A 17908-nucleotide genomic window follows, 5' to 3' on the forward strand; every position below is an offset into this window, starting at 1 on the left:
AAAGAAACTGAGGCCAAAGAAAATAAAGATTAGAGCAGAAATAAAAATGAAACAAAGATTAGAAAAACAATAGAAACAATCAACAAAATTGAGTTGGTTTTTTAAAAACATAAGCAAAATTGATAAACTTTTAGCTAGACTAAGAAAAAGCATGAAGACTTAAATAAGATCAGAAATGAAAGGAGATATTACAACTGATACTGCATAAATATAAAAGATTGTAAGAGACTACTATGAACGATTACATGCCAACAAATTGGATAACCTAGAAGAAATGGATACATTTCTAGAAACACAAACCTAATATGACTAGATTACAAAGAGGTTGAATATCTGAGCAGACCTATAGTTAGTAAGAATATTGAATCAGTAATCAAAAAATATCTCAACAAAGAAAAGACCAGGGCCATATGGTTTCACTAGTGAATTATACCAAGCATTTAAAAAGACTTAAGACAAATTTTTCTCAAAATCTTCTAAAAAAGTAAAGGGAGAATACTTCCAAACTCATTTTATGAGGTCACAATTACCCCAATAAAAAGCCAGATAAGGATCCTACAAGAAAAGAAAATTGCAAGGCAATACCCTCAATGAACATAGATCCAAATTTTTCAACAAAATCTTAGCAATTATCAAAAAGACAAAAAATAACAAGTTTTGGTGAAGATTAGTGAAAAAAGAACCCTGGCACACTGTTGTTGAAAATGGAGGCCAGGTATGGTGGCTCACATCTGTAATCCCAACACTTTGGGAGGCCAAGGCAGGTGGACACCTGAGGTCAGGAGTTTGACACCAGCCTGACCAACATGGTGAAACCCCATCTCTACCAAAAATACAAAAATCAGCTGGGCGTGGTTGGCCACGCCTGTAGTCCCAGCTACTCGGGAGGCTGAGGCAGGAGAATCACTTGAACCTGGGAGGCAGAAGATGCAGTGAGCCAAGATCTCACCGCTGTACTCCAGTCTGGGTGACAGAGCGAGACTCCCTCTCAAATAAAAAAAGAAAATGGAAATTGGTACAGCCATTATGAAAAACAATATAAAAGTTCTTCAAAAAATTTAAAACAGAATTACCATTTGATCCAGGAATCCCACCACTGGGTATATATTCAAAGGAAATTAAATCAGTATATTGAAGAGCTATCTGCACTACCATGTTCATTGCATATTATTCACAATAGCCAATATACATTAACAACCTGAGCAATCAATAGATAAATAAAATATATGTACAATCATGTGCTGCATAACATTTCAGTCAACATAGATCACATATATGATGGTAATCTCATAAGATTATAATTGGAATGTTCCTAACACAAATAAATGATAAATGCTTAAGGTGATGGATATCCCAATTACCCTGATTTGATCATTACAAATAATATGCTTTCATCAAAAATTACATGTACCCCATAAATATGTGCAACTGTCATGTATCCATAAAAATTAAAAAAGATATAAACATGGCCGGGAGCGGGGGCTCATGTCTGTTAATCTCAGCACTTTGGAAGGCTGAGACGGGTAGATCAGCCCAGGAGTTTGTAACCAGCCTGACTACCTGGAAACCCCGTCTCTAATAAAAGTACAAAAATTTAGCTGGACATGCTCGCTTGAACCCAGGAAGCAGAGGTTGCAGTGAGCCAAGATTGTGCCACTGCAATCCAGCCTGAGTGACAGAGACTCTCTCTCCAAAAAAAAAAAAGAAATCTGTAGAAGAAAATACTGGAAAATGCTGTAGTTCCATATGATACTAGCTGTGGACCTGTTGCATATGGCTTTTATTATGTTGAAGTATGTCCTTCCATACCCAATTTTGTAGAGCTTTTGTCATGAAAAGATGTTGAATTTTGGCTGGGTGCGGTGGCTCACATCTGTAACCCTAGCACTTTGGGAGGCTGAAGCAGGCAGATCACTTAAGCCCGTAAGTTGGAGACTAGCCTGGGCAATATGAGAAAAACCCCATCTCTACAAAAAATAGAAAAATTAGCCGGGCATGGTGGCAGGCACCTGAAGTCCCGGCTACATGGGAGGCTGATGTTGGAGGATCACCTGAGCCTGGGGAGTTCAAGGCTGCAGTGAGCTATGATCACACCACTGCACTCCAGCCTGAGTGACAGAGTGAAACTCTGTCTCAAAAAAAATTATATAAACATCAACCCAAAATGGATATAAACTTAAATGTAAAACCTAAAATCATAAAGCATATAGAAAATATAGGGCAAAATCTTCAGAATCTAGAACCAGGCAAAGAATTCTTAGACTTGACATCAATGATCTATAAAGAAAAAATCAATGGCCGGGCATGGTGGCTCACATCTGTAATCCCAGCACTTTGGAAGGCCGAGGTGGGTGGATCACCTGAGGTCAGGAGTTTGAGACCAGCCTGGCTAACATGGTAAAACCCCATTTCTACTAAAAATACAAAAAATTAGCTGGACGTGTTGGCACACGCCTGTAATCCCAGCTACTTAAGAGGCTGACGTAGAAGAATCGCTTGAACCCAGGAGGCAGAGGTTGCAGTGAGCTGAGATCACGCCATTGCACTCCAGCTTGGGCAACAACAGTGAAACTCCATCTCAAAAAAAAAAAAAATCAATAAATAGGACCTCATCAAATTTTAAAACTTTGGCTCTGTGACTCTATTAGGAAGATGAAAAGACAAGCTATAGACTGAGAGAAATTATTTGCAAACCACATATTCAACAAATGACTAGTATCTAGACTACATAAAGAACTCTCAAGACTCCAGAGTAAATAATAACAATAGGCCGGGCGCGGTGGCTCAAGCCTGTAATCCCAGCACTTTGGGAGGCCGAGGCGGGTGGATCACGAGGTCAAGAGATCGAGACCATCCTGGTCAACATTGTGAAACCCCGTCTCTACTAATACAAAAAAATTAGCTGGGCACGGTGGCACGTGCCTGTAATCCCAGCTACTCGGGAGGCTGAGGCAGGAGAATTGCCTGAACCCAGGAGGCGGAGGTTGCGGTGAGCCGAGATCGCGCCATTGCACTCCAGCCTGGGTAACGAGAGTGAAACTCCATCTCAAAAAAAATAATAATAATAATAATAATAACAATAAATCCAATTAGAAAATGTGCAAAAGATATGAATACACATTTCACTGAAGAGAAAATACAGGTGACAGATAAATACATAAAAGATGTTCAATATCATTAGCCATTAGAGAAATGCAAACTAGAGGCCGGATGTGGTGGCTCATGCCTGTAATCCCAGCACTTTGGGAGGTTAAGGAGGGGATCATTTGAGGCCAGGAGTTTGAGACCAGCCTGGCCAACATGGCGAAACCCCGTCTCTACTAAAAATACAAAAATAAGCCAGGCGTGGTGGCACGCATCTGTAATCCTATCTACTCGGGAGGCTGAGGCAGGAGAACTGCTTCAATCTGGGAAGTGGCAGTTGCAGTGAGCCAAGACGGCACCACTGCACTCCAGCCTGGGTGACAAAGCAAGACTCCATCTCAAAAAAAATAAAAAAGAAATGCAAACTAGTACCACAATAAAGTATCACTACACATCTAACAGAATGGCTAAAATAAAAACTAATAACACCACCAAATGCTGGTGAGGATGCAAAGAAACTATCACTTATAGATTGTCAGTGAAAATGTAAAATGGTACCCCTACTCTCCATTTGCATTATTATAAAGGAATACCTGAGGCTAGGTAAGTTATGAAGAAAAGAGGTTTATTTGGCTCATGCTTCTGCAGGCTGTACAAGAAGCATGACACCAACATCTAATTCTGATGAAGGCATCAAGCTGCTTCCACCCATGGTGGGAGGCAAAGGGGAGCCAGCATGTACAGAAATCACATGGCAAGAGAGTAAGCAACAGAGAAGGGAGGTGCCAGACTCTTGTTGCCAGCTCTCCTGGGAACTAATACAGTGAGAACTCATTCAGCAACCCCCAACAGAGAGAGATTTAATCTATTTATGAGGGAACTGCTCCCATAACCCAAACACCTCTCATTAGGCACCACCTCCAACTCTGCGGATCAAATTTCAACATGATGTTTTGGGGAACAAACATCCAAATTATAGCACCTACTCTGGAAAACAATTTGGAAGTTTCTTCAAACAATAAATACAAAATTACTCCTGGCCGGGCGCAGTGGTTCACGCCTGTAATCCCAGCACTTTGGGAGGCCAAGATGGGTGGATCACCTGAGGTCCGGAATTCGAGACCATCCTGAGCAACAGGATGAAACCCCGTCTCTACTAAAAATACAAAATTAGCTGGGCGTGGTGGCGCTTGCCTGTAATCCCAGCTACTCTGGTGGTTGAGGCAGGAGAATCGCTTGAACCCAGGAGGTGGAGGTTGTGGTGAGCCGAGAGTGCACCATTGCACTCCAGCCTGGGCAACAAGAGTGAAACTCTGTCTCAAAACAAAACAAAAGCAAAAAGCACTACTACTCCTATTGAACTCAGAAATTGCACTCTTGGGCACTTAATCCCAGAGAAACTAAAACATGTTCACACCAAAATCTGCACCAAAAAAATGTTCATAAATGTTCATCTTAGCTTTATTGACAAAATTGGAATCAGCCCTAATGTCCTTGAACAGATGAATGGTTAAGCAAACTAGTACATCTATACCTTGGAATGATATTCAGTAATAAAAGGAACAAACTTTTATTTGTTGCAACAACTTGGACAAATCTCCAAGTAGACTAGTAGTTGCCAGGGTTTAAGGAGGGGGTAACGACAGCAGAGAAGTGGGTGGCTATAAAAGGGTAACATTAACGGAGAACACCATCTCATGCCTGTGATCCCAACACTGTGAGAGCCCAAGGCAGGATGATCACTTGAGGCCAGGAGTTTGAGACCAGCCTGAGCAACAGCAAGAACCAAAATAAATCCAGACAAAATACATGAAATAATGGTTATCAAGAACTGGACATTAGGCAATGAAGGACAGTGATTCCTGGGAGATAGGATACAAATAAGGTGAGGCCTAGGATTGCCCTACCTAACTGCCTTCAAAGAGCTGCCACTCCATGGAACAGGGAGAGGGGGCTGAAACAGAGTCTGGTAGACTTATTGAGTTTAGGAGATGAATCTGAAAATTCAAGATCAATGCAGTATAAGTTCATTAAAAAAAAGTCTCTGAGATAACAGGGCTGCACAGAGAAAAACTGTCAATGATATGCAGAGGCTTCCCTCAAGTATTAATCAGAGTACTATTATACACGTGAGTAAAAGTAAATTAACAAAGGCTGGCAAAAGAATGATCTGAAAAGATGAGAGAAAACAGTAACTGGTGCTCACAAAGTAGCTGTTACTACCAGCCAAACTGGAAAAACTTATGCTCTGAACCTGCTTGACAAATCATAAAAGCATGACCCAAAAGGATCAAAGAGTTTCTGAATAACTTAACTGCATCAAAGAACAAAGCTCAAAAGTTCATAAGAATACAAAAATATGCAAGCAATTAAAAAGGCAAAATTCAGCCGGGCGGATCACGATGTCAAGAGATCGAGACCATCCTGGCCAACATGGTAAAACCCCATCTGTACTAAAAATACAAAAATTAGCTGGGCGTGGTGGCAGGCGCCTGTAGTCCCAGCTACTTGAGAGGCTGAGGCAGGAGAATTCCTTGAACCCGGGAGGCAGAGGTTGCAGCTAGCTGAGATCGTGCCACTGCCCTCGAGCCTGGCGCCTGGCAACAAAGCAATACTCTGTCTCAAAAAAAAAAAAAAAAGCAAAATTCACAGGGCCTGGAATAAAATCAAAGATTACTGGTCATGCAAAAAAAAAACAAAGGCAGAAAAATATGACCCATCATGAAAATAACCAAACAAAGCTGACTAAGAACTTCCAAAGATGTTAGAATTAGCAGAGAAGTATATTAAACATTTGTTATCTATATTCCATATGTTCAAACAGGTAAATAGAGGAATAAAAAATATTTTTAAACACCCAAATTTGGCTGAGTGCGGTGGCTCACACCTATAATCCCAGCACTTTGGGAGGTCGAGGTGGGCAGATCAAGAGGTAAGGAGTTCAAGACCAGCCTGACCAACATGGTGAAACCCCATCTCTACTAAAAATACAAAAATTAGCTGGACATGGTGGTGGGCGCCTGTAATCTCAGCTACTCAGGAGGCTGAGGCAGGAGAATCGCTTGAACTTGGGAGGCGGAGGTTGCACTGACCTGAGATCATGCCGCTGCACTCCAACCTGGGTGACAGAGTGAGACTCCATCTCAAAACAAACAAACAAAAAAAAACACTCAAATTTCTAGAGATGAAAACTACAATGTCTGAATTGAAGAAATACACTGGAGAGATTAACAGCACACTAGACAATGCAGAAAAAAGATATGTGAACTTAAAGGCATAAAATAGAAACTACCCAAAATAAAACACAGAGAGGAAAAAATACAAAAAATGCAAAGAACATCAATGATCTGTGGGACAACTTCAGGTAGCTTAAAATAGGTAACTGGAGTCCCTGAAGGAGGAAAGCAGGGGAAGAGAAAAAAAAATTGATAAATTAATGGCCAAAACTTGCCAAATTTGATGAACTCTATAAACCTAAATATCCAAGAAGTTCAATAAACTCCAAGCAGAAAAACATAAAAGAAAAACAAAAACCCCACCAAGGCACATTATAATTACATTGCTCAAAAGTGATAAAGATTAAGAAACATATTATCTATCGAAGAAACAAATTAGGATGACATCAGATGTCTCAAGCCAAGTGCAGTGGTACATACCTATAATCTCAGCTGCTCAGAAGGCTGAGGTGGGAAGACTGCGTGAGCCCAGGAATTTGAGACCAGCCTGAGTAACCTAGCAAGACGCTGTCTCAAAAAAAATGCCAGGCGTAGTGGCTCACTCCCATAATCACAGCACTTTGGGAGGCCTAGGCGGACAGATCACCTGAGGCTAGGAGTTCGAGACCAGCCTGGCCAAGATGGTGAAACCCCGTCTCTACTAAAAATAAAAAAAACTCAGCAGGGCATGGTGGCACGTGCCTGTAGTCCCAGCTACTCAGGAGGCTGAGGCAGGAGAATTGCTTGAACCTGGAAGGTGGAGGTTCCAGTGAACTGAGATTGTAGCATTGCACTCCAGCCCGGGCAATGGAGCAAGACTATCTCAAAAAGAAAAAAATTAGGATGACATCTTACAAACAACATAATTGAGAAGACCATGAAACAATGCTTTTGAGGTACTGAAAGACAAAAACTATCAACATAAAATTCTATATGTAGCAAAAATACCTTTCAAAGATGAGGGCAAAAAAATATATTCAGACATACAAAAGCTGAATTAATTCACTGCCCAACAGACTTACAATGCAAAAAATGTTTAAGTTCTTCAGGCAGAAAGAAAATGATACCTTATAGAAGTCTCGGCCAGGTGCAGTGGCTCACGCCTGTAATCCGAGCACTTTGGGAGGCCGAGGCAGGAGGATCACGAGGTCAGGAGTTCAAGACCAGCCTGGCCAGCATGGTGAAACCCCAACTCTACTAAAAATAGAAAATATTAGCAGGGCATGGTGGCACACACCTGTAGTACCAGCTACTTGGGAGGCTGAGGCAGGAGAATCGCTTGAACCCGGGAGGTGGAGGTTGCAGTGAGCAGAGATTGAGCCAGTGAACTCCAGACTGAGTGACAGAGTGAGACTCCATCTCAAAAATAAAAAACAAAAAAGAACCTGAACTATACAGATCTTAGAAGAAAACATAGGGTAAAGGCCTCATGACACTGGATTAAACAATGATTTCTTGGATATGACATTAAAAGGAAAAATTATATGCAAAAAAGGAAAAATTGGACTTCATAAAAATTAAAAATTGTACATCGAAGGACATAATCAATAGAATGAAAAGGCAGCCCACAGAATGGAAGAAAATACTTGCAAGTCATTACCAGATAAAGGATTAATATCCAGAAAATAAATATATAAGGAACTCGTACAACTAAACAACAATAAAATGATCCAATTAAAAAATGGGCAAAGATGAAATCTCTCCAAAGAAGAGATACAAATGGCCAAAAAACACATGAAAAGATGCTCCACATCACTTACTAGTAGGGGAGTGCAAAACAACCACAATGAGATACCACCTCACATCCATTAAGATGGCTATTCTTTATAAAAAAAGAAAAAGAAAATAACAAGTGTTGATGAGGATGTGAAGAAATTAGAATTTTTGTGCAACGTTGGTGGGAATGTAAGATGCTGCAGCCACTATGGAAAACAGTATGGAGATTTCTCAAAAAAATTAATAGAATTACCATATGATCCAGCAATTCCACTTCTGGGTATATACCAAAAGAATTGAAAGTAGTGACTTGAAGAGATATTTGCAGCTGGGCGTGGTAGCTCCCTCCTGTAATCCCAGCACTTTCCAAAGTTGAGGCAGGAGGATCACTTGAGTCCAGGAGTTTAAGACCAGTCTGGGCAAATAGGGTGATTCTGTCTCTACAAAAATTTGTTTAAAAAATTAGCCAGGCATGGGGGCACATGCCTGTGGTCCCAGCTACTCAGGAGGCTGAAGTGGGAGGTTCGCTTGAGCCCAGGAGGTCAAGGCTACAGAGAGCTATGATCACGCCACTGCACCCCAGCCTGGGTGACAAAGTGAGATCCTGTCTCAAAAAAAAAAAGGGAGAGATCTGCATACACATCTTCATAACAGCATTTTCACAATAGCCAAATGGTAAAAGCAACACATATGTCCACCAGAGGATGAATGGATAAATAAAATGTGGTATATACATACAATAGAATAATACCCAGCATTAAAAAGAAAAGAAATTCTGACACAGGCTACAACATAGATTAACCTTGAATACATTATGCAAAGTGAAATAAGCAGAAAGATAAAGATAAATCTTTAGAAAAAGATTTATCTTTTTCTAAAAGATAAATCTAAAGAAAGAAAAAGATAAGTATTATATGATTCCACTATATGACTACCAGAGTATTGAAATTCAGAGACAGAAAGTAGCATGGTGGTTGCCAGAGGTCGTGGGGAGAAGAGAATGGGAGGTTATCGTTTAATAGGTACAGTTAGGGCCAGGCGCAGTGGCTCACGTGAGCCTGTAATCCCAGCACTTTGGGAGGCCGAGGCGGGTGGATCACGAGGTCAAGAGATCGAGATCATCCTGGTCAACATGGTGAAACCCCATCTCTACTAAAAACACGAAAAATTAGCTGGGCATGGTGGCGAGTGCCTGTAATCCCAGCTACTCAGGAGGCTGAGGCAGGAGAATTGCCTGAACCCAGGAGGTGGAGGTTGCGGTGAGCCGAGATCGCGCCATTGCACTCCAGTCTGGGTAACAAGAGTGAAACTCCGTCTCAGAGAAAAAAAAAAAAATAGGTACAGTTTTGGTTATGCAAGATATAAATCATTCTGCCATAAAGACACATGCACGCATATGTTCACTGCAGCACTATTCACAATAGCAAAGACATGGTATTGACCTAAATGTCTATCAAGGACAGACTGGATAAAGAAAATGTGGTATATATACACCATGGAATACTATGAAGCCACAAAAAGGAACAAGATCCTGTGTTTTGCAAGAACACAGACAGAGCCAGAGGCTACTATCCTTAGCAAACTAATGCAGGAACAGAAAATCAATACATGTTTCTCACTTATAAGTGGGAACTAAATGATGAGAACTCATGAACACAAAGAAGGGAAGAGACACTGGGGTCTATTTGAGGGTGGAGAGTGGGAGGAGGAAGAGGAGCAGAAAAAATAACTATCGGGTACTAGGCTTATTACTTGGGTGATGAAATAATCTATACACTAAAACCCCATGACATGAGCTTACCTATATAACAAACCTGCACACGTACCCCCAAACCTAAAAGTTAAATTAGAAAATAAAAATTTTTAAGAGTTCTGAAGATGGATCGTTACCGAGACAAGCTCAGCTGTAGAGACCCCCACCCAGGCGGCACTGAAGGAATTAAGCAGCAGACACCCAGATAGAACAGCAAAGTCGGACCAACCGGGGGTCAACAGCCTTCCGAGCTGAGAGCCTCAGGGGGCTGATACCAGGCTGAGGGCCTCGAGCAGACTCTGACCCATATAGTTAGTCTCTCTGAACAGGTGTTTATTATTAACAAACAGGTGTTCTGTGTTTTCTCATAGATCCAAGATAAACTAGGCAGGCAGCTGGTGCCTGCTTACCACTGATCAAGGACAAACTAGAAAGTATTCTCCACAAGGGAGCCACAGGGGCAGGGCCACATATCCCACGCTTAAAGAATTGTTTTAACTGGTGGACGATATACACGTACCGTTTTGCTACTTTAGAATGCCCCAAGCAGCCTTCCACTTAGTGGAGAAGGCGGCTACGTTTTCCTTGCCATCTTTCTTCTTAGCAAACAATATAATTTTATCACACACTCAGCACTGCTCAGCAGATTATGGTGATGGTTGCACAATAATGCACTTAGCGTGAATGAAATGAGCACTTAAAAATGTTTAAGATAGGCTAGGCACAATGGCTCACGCCTGTAATCCCAGCACTTTGGGAGGCCAAGGTGGGCAGATCACGAGGTCAGGATATTGAGAGCAGCCCGACCAACATGGTGAAACCTGTCTCTACTAAAAATACAAAAAATTGCCGGGCGCGGTGGCTCACACCTGTAATCTCAGCACTTTGGGAGGCCGAGGCAGACCATCCTGGTCAACATGGTGAAACCCCGTCTCTACTAAAAATACAAAAAAATTAGCAGGGCATGGTGGCACGTGCCTGTAATCCCAGCTACTCGGGAGGCTGAGGCAGAAGAATTAGCCTGAACCCAGGAGGCGGAGGTTGCGGTGAGCCGAGATCCCGCCATTGCACTCCAGCCTCGGTAGCAAAAGCGAAACTCTGTCTCAAAAAAAAAAAAAAAAATACAAAAAATACAAAAAATTAGCTGGTCGTGGTGGTGTGCACCTGAAATCCCAGCTACTCGGGAGGCTGAGGCAGGAGAATCGCTTGAACCCAGGAGGCGGAGGTTGCAGTGAGCTGAGAAGTGCACCACTGCACTCCAGCCTGGGTGACGGAGTGAGATTCTGTCTCAAAAAAAAAAAAAACTTGTATCCAGCATAGAATCCTCAAAATTCAAAAATAATAAAACAACCTAATACAAAATATGCAAGAGATGTGAAACTTTGCTAAAGAAGGTATGTAGAGACCGGGCGCGGTGGCTCATGCCTATAATCCCAGCACTTTGGGAGGCCGAGACGGGTGGATCACGAGGTCAAGAGATCGAGACCATCCTGGTCAACATGGTGAAACCCCGTCTCTACTAAAAATACAAAAATTAGCTAGGCATGGTGGCACACGCCTGTAGTCCCAGCTACTCGGGAGGCTGAGGCAGGATAATTGCTTGAACCCAGGAGACGGAGGTTGCGGTGAGCCGAGATGGCGCCATTGCACTCCAGCCTGGGTAACAAGAGCGAAACTCCGTCTCAAAAAAAAAAAAAAAAAAAAAAGATATGTAGATAGCAAATAAGCACATAAAATATGCTCAGATCATTAGAGAATGCATATAAAAACCATACCTATTAGTATACCTAATGTCAAAAAAACTGGGCGGGCATGGTGGCTCACACCTGTAATCCTAGCACTTTGGGAGACCAAGATGGGAGGAGCACTTGAGGCCAGGCGTTCGAGATCAGCCTGGTCAACACAGTGAGACCCCATCTCTAGTTAAATGTTATAGAAAATAATTTTTTTAAAAAAAATTAAAAAATAAACTGATACCACCAAGTACTAGACAGGATATGGAACTGAAACTTTCATACTGATGGAAATGTGAAACGATACAGTCACTTTGAAAAACAGTTTAGCAGTTTCTTAAAATGTCAAACATATGCTTACCATATATCCCAGCAATCCAACTCTAAGTATTTACTATAGATAAATGAAAACACAAAAAGTTGCATATGAATGTTTATAGCAGCTTTACTTGTAATTGTCCAAAACTGCAAAGAACCTAAACAGCCTTCAACTGGGGAATAAACAGTAGTAAATCCACACAATGGAGTGACTCAGAAATAAGAACCATTGATACAGTGAGGAACATGGATAAATCTCAAATGTATTACTCATAGCAAAAGAAGTCACTCTCTAAATGCTACATACCGTATAATTTCACTTATATAGCATTCTTCAAAAGACAAAAATATATGGCCAGACACAGTGGCTCACACCTATAATCCCAGCACTTTGGGAGGCTGAGTTGAGTGGATCACTTGAGGTCAGGACTTTGAGACCAGCCTGGTCAACATGGTGAAACTCCACCTCTACTAAAAATACAAAAATTAGCCAGATGTGGTGGCGGGTACATGTAGTCCCAGCTACTCAGGAGCCTGAGGCAGGAGGATCGCCTGAATCCAGGAGGTGGAGGTTGCAGTGAGCCGAGATCGCACCACTGCACAGCTTGGGTAACAGAGCAAGACTCTGTCTAAAAAAAAAAAAAAAAAAAAAAAAAAAGACAAAAATATAAAAACAAAGAAAAAGGCCAGGTGTGGTGGCTCACACTTTGGGAGGCCGAGGTGGGTGGATCACGAGGTCATGAGATAGAGACCAGCCTGGCCAACACAGTGAAACCCTGTCTATACTAAACATACAAAAATTAGCTGGGCATGGTAGCAGGCACCTGTAATCCCAGCTACTCAGGAGGCTGAGGCAGGAGAATCGCTTGAACTTGGGAGATAGAGGTTGCAATGAGCTGAAATCATGCCACTGCACTCCAGCCTGGGGTGACAGAGGTAGACTCTGTCTCAAAAAAAAAAAGAAAGAACAAAGGAAAAAACGGTGATTGCCAGGGCTTGAGTGTAGGGGACAGGTTTTGACTGTAAAGTAGCAGGAATGAATTCGGTTTAATGGACTCACAGTTCCACATGGCTGGGGAGGCCTCACAATCATGGCAGAATCAGGGAAGGGCTAAGAGGACTGTTCTGTACCTTGGTTGTATTGGTGGTTACACAACTCAACACATTTATCAAAGCTTTATAGAACTGTACACCAGAGTGAATTTTACTGTAATGTAAATGTTTATAATTTTTAAAACATGAAGGCATAAAATAAGCCTACTTATTATATGATTCTATTGATATGACATTCATGCTAAAGCAAAACTATAGGGGCAGAAAATGAATTAGTGGTTGGCAGAATCCGAGGGCTGAAGGTAGGAGTTGATGACAAAAGGGCCCAGAGAGTTTTGGGCAGTGATGCAACTATATTTCTATTGTGGTGGTGGGTCACTCCTGTATATGTTTGTACAAACTCACGTAACTAAAACTATAAAGAGTGAACTTTACTATATGTAAATTATACCCTAATTGTTTTGAAAAATGAAGGGAAAAAGTTAAATTGCTTCTAAAAAAAAACTGAGATATGCTGTAGGTAGAGAATCTGCGTCCCATAGTCTTTTTTTTTCTCTCACTCTTATTTTTTCCCCTGAGACAGTCTCCCTCTGTTGCCCAGGCTGGAGTGCTGTGGCACAATCTCGGCTCAGTGAAGCCTCTACCTCCCGGGCTTAAGAGATCCTCCTGCCTCAGCCCCAGATAGCTGAAACTACAGGCATGAGCCACTATGCCCACCTAATTTTTGTATTTTTTTGGTAAAGACAAGGTTTCGCCATATCACTTAGGCTGGTCTTGAACTCCTGACCTCAAGTGATCTGCCTGCCTCGGCCTCCCAAAGTGCTGGGATGACAGGTGAGAGCCTCCACACCTGGCCTGCAGTGCCAAATTCTTACCAACATGACTACTTTAGTTCTGCTTGATTTTGGCCAAAAATGTTCCCATGCTGTTGCTTACCCATTTAGATATTCTATTTCTAATATTTACCTCCTAAAACTTCTCCATTACAGATGGGGACACCTCCTGATAAAACCTAAGTTGAAAATTACAATGGGTTTATCAAGAAGTAGCTCCATCATAAGTAGAGGTGCATTCTGAATGTATACTGCTTTTCCACCAAAAATTCTGTATTAAACCACCAAAAGTTGGGGACTGTCTGTATTTTAAATGCTAAATTATAAAATGCTGTATGGTCACAAAATGGCCTTAGCTGTCCTGGTATGGAATTTTTCAATATGACACTATCACGTACCAGGAGAGTTCAATGAGACAGTGTGAAATAAGTTGTAGCCTATTCAAAAGGACAGAGCGTAGTTTTAGCAAGACACTAAAAACTAGTTGTTTAAGAAACTGAAGAGAAAATGCATTGAAAGGACTTGAAAACAGAGAGTGGCACAAAGTAGGGGCTTATTACTTTCTCCTTCCTCTCACTGCCACCCACATGAAGACCTATGGACTTGGAAGGAAGACAGATGGCCCAAAGTCCACTACAGGAATGTCTTGCCACTGAAATCTCCTGTGGGGTGGTAAAGAAATCATCACCCTCCCCCAGGGACCCCCCAGGTCCACCAGCAGCCTAACCTCTAGTGGCATATTCACCTGTCTAAGTGAGTTTTGTGGGAGGTCAGCCCTCAACCAGTCTAATCTATAAGGTGGGACCCCAAGCTGAGGGATAAATTGTTAGCACCTGAGCTCTGCTGAGATTTCTTTTATTTCTCTTATAAAACAGAGTAGGGGTTAAATAAAGGGTATTGGATTTGGCAGCCCCTTGGGACTCTTTTTTTTTTTTTTTATTTGAGACTGAGTTTCATTCTTGTTGCCCAGGCTGGAGTGCAATGGCACCATCTCGGCTCACTGCAACCCCCACCTCCTGGGTTCAAGTGATTCTCCTGCCTCAGCCTCCCAAGTAGCTGGGATTACAGACGCCCACCACTACACCCACTATTTTTTTGTATTTTTAGTAGAGACAGGGTTTAACCATGTTGGCCAGGCTGGTCTCGACCTGACCTCAGGTGATCCGCCTGCCTCAGCCTCCCAAAGTACTGAGATTACAGGCATGAGCCACTGCGCCTAGCCGCGACTCTTTTTACCGGAGGTGGAGGAGAAGACACATAGTGGGGGAAGTGTTCTTTTAATATGTAGGTGCTTCAGGGAGAGCCAAACCATCTCATTGGTATTCCCCCGAGAACCACTGGAACTAGTGCTTGGAGTGGAAGGGAAGTGAGATCAGTCGATTAGTCACCAACACCATCATCACCATTGGCAGAGAGGTCGAGAGCAGACATCATGGAATCAGACAGCTTGCTGGCGATTTTATCTGCAAATAGAGAAATATAAGCAATCTCTTGGTGGCTGACTTGACACCAGGACTGCCGATGCTGGTCTACATCTACCTTGGTCTGCACTAAGCTCCTGAACTGGCTCACTCACCCGCAAACACTAAACAAAACTGGTGGATGTTGGAAGCCACTGCTCAGCTTCACACATAGACAATCCATTTTTCTATCTGTAAAATGGATTAGCCCAACATAGCTTCTATCTTAGGGTTTCAGCCTCACTGGGCTCCAAGTACTTTTGTCCAAATATCAAAGCAGTAATTTTCTTTTACTGTGTCAAACTTAGCGTTCTACCATTACCCTCAAAACAAAGCTCTCACAGCAAAGGACAGCATGGCCATAGGGGCTCTGAGCCTGAATGTTCACCATGCACAACTCCCATCCTCTAGACACACTCTGTTGTTCCTCAGAATGCCCCTCAGACTTCACCTCCAGGAGGCCTTCTCTGATCACCACTATCCAACCACCATCCCCAGGCTCAGTTAGGTTCCCTCACTGTGCTTGCTGGCTCCTCAAAGTGATTACTATGTGCTTGTGCTGCCAAGGTCTGTTTTCTCGTCTCCTCCCAACTCCCTAATAAGATTAGGAGTTCAAGGACAATTCATCTGAATTCCCAGGACTGTGTGTTGAGCCAGGCCAAGAGTGAATGTCTGATTGTGTATGTTTGGTTACAGAACACAATCTAGTTCAAAGAATAGGGCTGCTGGGTCAATAGACCCTAAGTCTGTATTTTGGCTCCATCAACTACTAGTTGTCTTACCTTCGATGTGTCATTTAATGTCTCTGGACCTCAGTTTTCTCACTTATCAAATGAGGGCAAAACTTTTGCAATGAGTTAGTAAAAATAAGCACAGCATGGAAACCCGAATGGGCCAGCTACACAATGGACCACCACTATAACGAGGAAAAGCAGTTCTTTTGTGTATTGATGTAGACATATCCCTAAGATATACCAAGTGGAAAAATAATAGGGCAAAGCCATGTGTCCAGTAGATTGGCATTTGAGTAGAAAAAGAGAACAAAGAATATATAGATACTTGCCTGTGTATCTATCTCAGGAAAGACACAAGAAACTAACTGATTGACTAGGGGTCGGTCCGGGTGACTAGGGGATGCGAGAGATTTTACTGTATATCCTCTTGTACCTTTAGGATTTTGAGTATACTTCCTATTGATAAAGCAAAAATTATATATACCCTGCAAGCTACCTAACACATAGAGAGTACCTGATAAATAAATGCTGGTTATTTGATACATAGACTAGGCAGGCCAGTGGTTCACCCAGTGTGATCCCCAGAGAAATAGCGTCAGCTGGGAACCTGTTAGAAATACAAATCCTAACAGGCACCAAAGAAGACATACTAATTAGAAATTATGAGTGAAGGGTCCAAAAATCTGTGTGTTAACAAACCCTCCAGGGAATCCTGTTGCCAGCTGAAGTTTGAGAACCGCTGTGCTAGTAGTTGAGCCTCCTAGCTCATTCCTGCCCCCAACCCTAGACTGGAGCTGGACACAGAGAGATACTCATTCTGGAGCCCCAGTCAAGATCTCAGGTGTGGCTGGCGGTGGTGGCTCACATCTGTAATCATAGCACTTTGGGAGGCCAAGGCAGGTGGATCACCTGAAGTCAGGAGTTCGAGACCAGCTCGGCCAACATGGCAAAACCCTGGCTCTACTAAAAATAAAAAAATTAGCCAGGCGAGGTGGCAGGTGACTGTGATCCCAGCTACTCAAGAGACTGAGTCAGGAGAATCACTTGAATCCGACAGGCAGAGAGAAGATCCCAGATAGGGATGGTCAGGGGCTCCCACCTGCACGTTTCTGCATCTTCTTCTTATTCTTCACGGCGGATGCCAGAGCCTGGCCCTGTTGCAGGGGATCCATCTCCATGATCCTCTGAAGCACTGGGCGGCGGTCCACTGAGCAGACATCCACCATATTTTTGTTCTTAGGGTGGTGGTTCACATTGCGTTTAGCCCACCCCATCTGACGACGGTTCGGATTGGTGCAATACCCAGTGAGATCTCCAATCTAGGGAGAGAGAGAAAATGTAAGGATGAGGTCTTGACCCCAAGAGACCCTCCAAAGACTTCTGCAGAAAAGGCAGGAACACAGGCTTGGGTAAGAACAGGAGTCTGGAACCATGTAGAACTAGGTTCCAATTCTGGCCCCACAACACTCCAGCAGGTGCTTAATTAACTCTCAGCCTCAGTTTCCTCATCTGTCAAATAAAGGGTAGATAAGGGGTAGTTTGTATGGCTTTTACAAGAATATAAAGAAAAGGCAGAGTTGCTTGATCAATGACAATTGGTATTACAATGATTCACTGATTAAGTGACCCTTCAAGGTCTTACTCAATTAAAAAACACTTTTCCAGGCCGGACACAGTGACTCATGCCTGTAATCCCAGCACTTCGGGAAGCCGAGGCAGGCAGATCACTTGAGGACAAGAGTTTGAGACCAGCCTGGCCAAGATGCTGAAATCCCATCTCTACTAAACACACAAAATTAGCTGGGCGCAGTGGCAGACGGCTGTAATCCCAGCTACTCAGGAGGCTGAGAAGGAGAATCACTTGAACCTGAGGGCGGAGGTTGCAGTGAGTCGAGATTGTGCCACTGCACTCCAGCCTGGGCAACACAGCAAGATTCCATCTCAAAATAGAAAATGATACAGGAAAATATACAGTTTATATGCAAATAACATGCCATTTTATATAAGGG

The 17908-nt window shown here is 42.6% G+C and overlaps 1 protein-coding gene across 5 annotated transcripts in view; it reads right to left on the reverse strand.

Annotated features, from left to right (window-relative positions):
• The window catches only part of GNL3L (G protein nucleolar 3 like), an 81822-nt gene that overhangs the window by 33157 nt on the left and 30757 nt on the right, over positions 1 to 17908 (reverse strand). For 4 of the 5 annotated variants that reach the window (XM_012471739.2, XM_012471742.2, XM_012471740.2 and 1 more), the window contains 2 exons: positions 16999 to 17218; positions 11922 to 15168 (listed from right to left, as the gene is read on the reverse strand). In XM_012471739.2, the coding sequence (XP_012327162.1) occupies positions 15086 to 15168; positions 16999 to 17218 (303 nt within the window). In that variant the 3' untranslated portion in view covers positions 11922 to 15085. Of the gene's footprint in view, positions 1 to 11921; positions 15169 to 16998; positions 17219 to 17908 lie in introns of those variants that run through there. The other variant, XR_010338128.1, reaches the window with a different exon arrangement.

The sequence above is a fragment of the Aotus nancymaae genome, unplaced genomic scaffold (assembly GCF_030222135.1).
Source record: "Aotus nancymaae isolate 86718 unplaced genomic scaffold, 86718_ANA_hifiasm-v0.15.2.pri h1tg000058l, whole genome shotgun sequence".
NCBI lineage: Eukaryota > Metazoa > Chordata > Mammalia > Primates > Aotidae > Aotus > Aotus nancymaae.